General features: G+C 58.2%; 1 protein-coding gene across 1 annotated transcript in view; it reads left to right on the top strand.

Annotated features, from left to right (window-relative positions):
- The first annotated feature begins 4 nt into the window (after nt 1-4).
- Nucleotides 5-3,085, top strand: part of CBX7 (chromobox 7) — a 19,013-nt gene continuing 15,932 nt past the window's right edge. The window contains exons 1-2 of the mRNA XM_007941676.1: nt 5-73; nt 2,700-2,743. Of these exons, the coding sequence (XP_007939867.1) occupies nt 5-73; nt 2,700-2,743 (113 nt within the window). The remainder of the gene's footprint in view (nt 74-2,699; nt 2,744-3,085) is intronic.

Here is a 3,085-nt window from a genome sequence, read left to right as displayed (position 1 = left end):
CCGCATGGAGCTGTCAGCCATCGGCGAGCAGGTGTTCGCCGTGGAGAGCATCCGGAAGAAGCGCGTGCGGAAGGTGAGGCTGCCCGGGGGCGGCTCCCGAGACCCCTGTGGGGTTCCTCCCGCTCTCCAGCGCCGCCCCTTCACTCTGGGGGCGACGGGGAAAGCGGGGCGGGGGGCCCGGACAGCCCTACCCGCTGGGCCCGGCTCCCCACTCCATGCCTCAGTTTCCCCTGCCTCCTTGTAGGGTGAGTAGAATAAAAGTTGTCGCCCCGGGATGCTGGGGGCAGCTGAGCCCGCCTGAGCTGGAGAGACGATCCGACTGTATGGCTCCTGAGCGCCATCCCTCCTCATCTTCCCAAACCCATTCTAACTAGGGGGAGACTGAGGCCCTAGCGGAGGAAACGACTTGGCCAGCGTGTTAGCATCACAGCTAAGTCTCGAACTCGGGACTCTGGACTCTTGGTACCTAGTCCTTTGAAGTTGGGGGCGGAGCTTCGGAAAAGTCGCGCCCAGGCCCCACCCCCGGCCTCGGAGGTTTTCCTGCTGGACTTCGCTCGTTTCTGATCCCGCGTCGTTCTCGCCCTCTCGCGGGGGCGCCTCCGTCTCCGCCCACTCCCGCACCCAGGTTCCCTCGGGGCCTGTGAGGCCTCCTACCGACCTGGGGCATCCTCGAAGCTCCTCCCCCTCTGTCTGCTCCAAAACAAGCAGCCTGCGATTTAAGGAGCCATCCACTGGCTGGATTCGACTGCGCGCCTTGTGGCTGGGCTCTGGCAGCCCAGGCCTGGCGTCTTCGCTGTCCATGCACATGTTTGCAAAGTGCTGCTCGCCCCACTTTGGACATGGGGGCTGGAAGTCCTTCGGGAAAGTTCCTCTCCTCGCACCTACTACCAACAGCCTTTTCCTCATCTGCCCATGCAGCCTCTCGGAGGCTCCAGCTCATGGTTGGGCGGGGCTGTCCCTACCCACTTGTCAGAGGCAGAAACCGAGGCCTAGGCCAAAGAAGAGATCTGCCCAAGGTCACACAGCAAGTTGGATGTCGAGGTAGAATAGGAGTGCAGATTGGCGGATTGCCGCGCATCATCTTTCAGGGGAGAAAACTCATCCTGGTATCTTGGGTCAAGGAAGAGGGTCAGGGTGGGCGACCAGCCTCCTCTCTTCCCCCAAGTCCCTTGGGCTTGAGCTTTGTCTTCGGGTGGGGGCAGCTCCTCCCTGGCTTCTCCCTTTCCCCTGGGCTTTGTTGAGTTGTTGTTGTTGTTGTTGTGTGCCGTCGAGTCGGACCCGACTCATAGCGACCTCTCCTTGGGTTTCCGAGGCAGTATCACCACGGAAGTAGATTGCCCCATCTTCCTTCTGAGGAGCGGCTGGTGGGTTTGAACCACCAGCCTTCTGGTTAGCAGTCAAGTGCCTTAGGCACTATGCTACCAGAGCTCCTTTGTTGATTTAAGAGGGGGTTAATTGATTCCACAGAGCTTTATAGGTAAATTGAGGCAGGGACAGTGATTACCCCCTTCCACAGTGGGTCCCGGGGGGTTCACAGGAGAGCTTTGGCAGTAATACACTGGAAACATGCTGACTGAGGATCTGTTATGGACCAGGCACCAGTCTAAGTCCAGGGACACACCCCTTCCCTCACAGAGCTGACCTTCTGGCCAAAGGAGACAAACAATGAAGGAGGAAGTAAATTCAGGTGTTTCCAGACAGGCGCTTTGAGGAGGTCTTCAAGTTCTGGTGTGCATGGGCTTGAGATCTGATGGGGTTGCACTGGAAACTTTGTAAGTCCCCTCTCAACTCACGGGCAGCTCACACCAACACCTGGGCTAGGTGGAGCAGTGACAGCCCAGGGGCCAAATTCTCTGGTGGGAGAGCCAGGGTTCAGTTTCCAGCCAGCGCCCCTTAAGCGAGCCACCATTTGTCAGTGGAGGCTTACAGCTACGATGCTGAACAGGTATCAGCAATGGACTGGGAGGAAAGGCCTGGGAGTCTCCTGAAAATCATCTGGTGATTACCCCGAGGAACACGACAGCCGGATCCCGTTGTGCACGGGTCACCATGAGTCAGGGCTCCGGCTCACTGGCAGGTGACAACAACAACGCTATGGGGAGGCTGGCTTGATTTGCTAACTGGAGAAACAGCCACGTTTCTGAAGATGGGGACTTTCCTGGGACACTGCAGGGTCTTTTGAGTGGAGAATACTACTGTTAGTGGCCTGTCGCCTCTGGTTACAGGCAGCCTCTCCCAGGGCCAAGGTTGATGGCGCTTGAGCCAGGGGAGAGGGAAATGCCTAAGGGAAGAGTTGTCTAGGATTCAAAGAGTCTACCTGTCTTCAAAAAGAAAAAATGTTGGGGACTGTGACACTGAGGATCTCTGACCATCCACACGCCCTGCCTGGTCTCACTTTCGCCAAGGGTGACACGGAGAGGCTGGGTCCTGTAGCTCCCAGCTTCTGCCCCGTGAGCTGTCATGTGCTCTCACAGGGATGATGGTCCCAGGTGGTCATGTGGAAACCAAATGTGGGCGTCTCTGGGTTGGCAAGGACCTGCTGGAGGGTCCCCAGCCTGTGTGTGTATGTGGGTTGGAGGATACCCGTCTGCAGAGGGGATTTGGGACTGAGGTCCTCTGGGCCTGACTGTCCTGTGAGTGGTTGTTGGGGTGACTGTGAACCTCACTGTGTCTGCCTCTCTCTGTCTCTCTCTTCCCAGGGTAAAGTCGAGTATCTGGTGAAGTGGAAAGGATGGCCTCCAAAGTAAGGCTCCTTTGTGTGTGTGTGTGTGTCTGTCTGTCTTTTTGCCCCCTCTCCTGCCCAGCTTCGAGCTCCAGCTGCTCATGTAATTGGCCACCTGACCTGGAGTAGATCTGGGTCTCAGTTTCCCCTCTGCAGCTGCAGGGCTGGGTACACATGAGGGTCTGGGTGGGCCACCAGCTTCTCTTTGCACTCCACCCCCCTCAGGTGTTGGGCCCCATCTTCTGGTCGGATCTTCCTCCCCCCGCCCCGGGTTTTCCTGGCAGTGGAGAGGCAAAGGCTCCGTATCTCAGCTTCAGATGCGGCTGCTGGTCGGGCATGGCTGCTGGGTGGGTGGGAGTAGGG

The sequence above is a fragment of the Orycteropus afer genome, unplaced genomic scaffold (genome assembly GCF_000298275.1).
Source record: "Orycteropus afer afer isolate SDZICR_OR568_19922 unplaced genomic scaffold, OryAfe1.0 scaffold00083, whole genome shotgun sequence".
NCBI classification, from domain to species: Eukaryota; Metazoa; Chordata; class Mammalia; order Tubulidentata; family Orycteropodidae; genus Orycteropus; species Orycteropus afer.
Note: the sequence above shows the minus strand (reverse complement) of the source record. Positions and strands in the feature narration are given on the sequence as shown.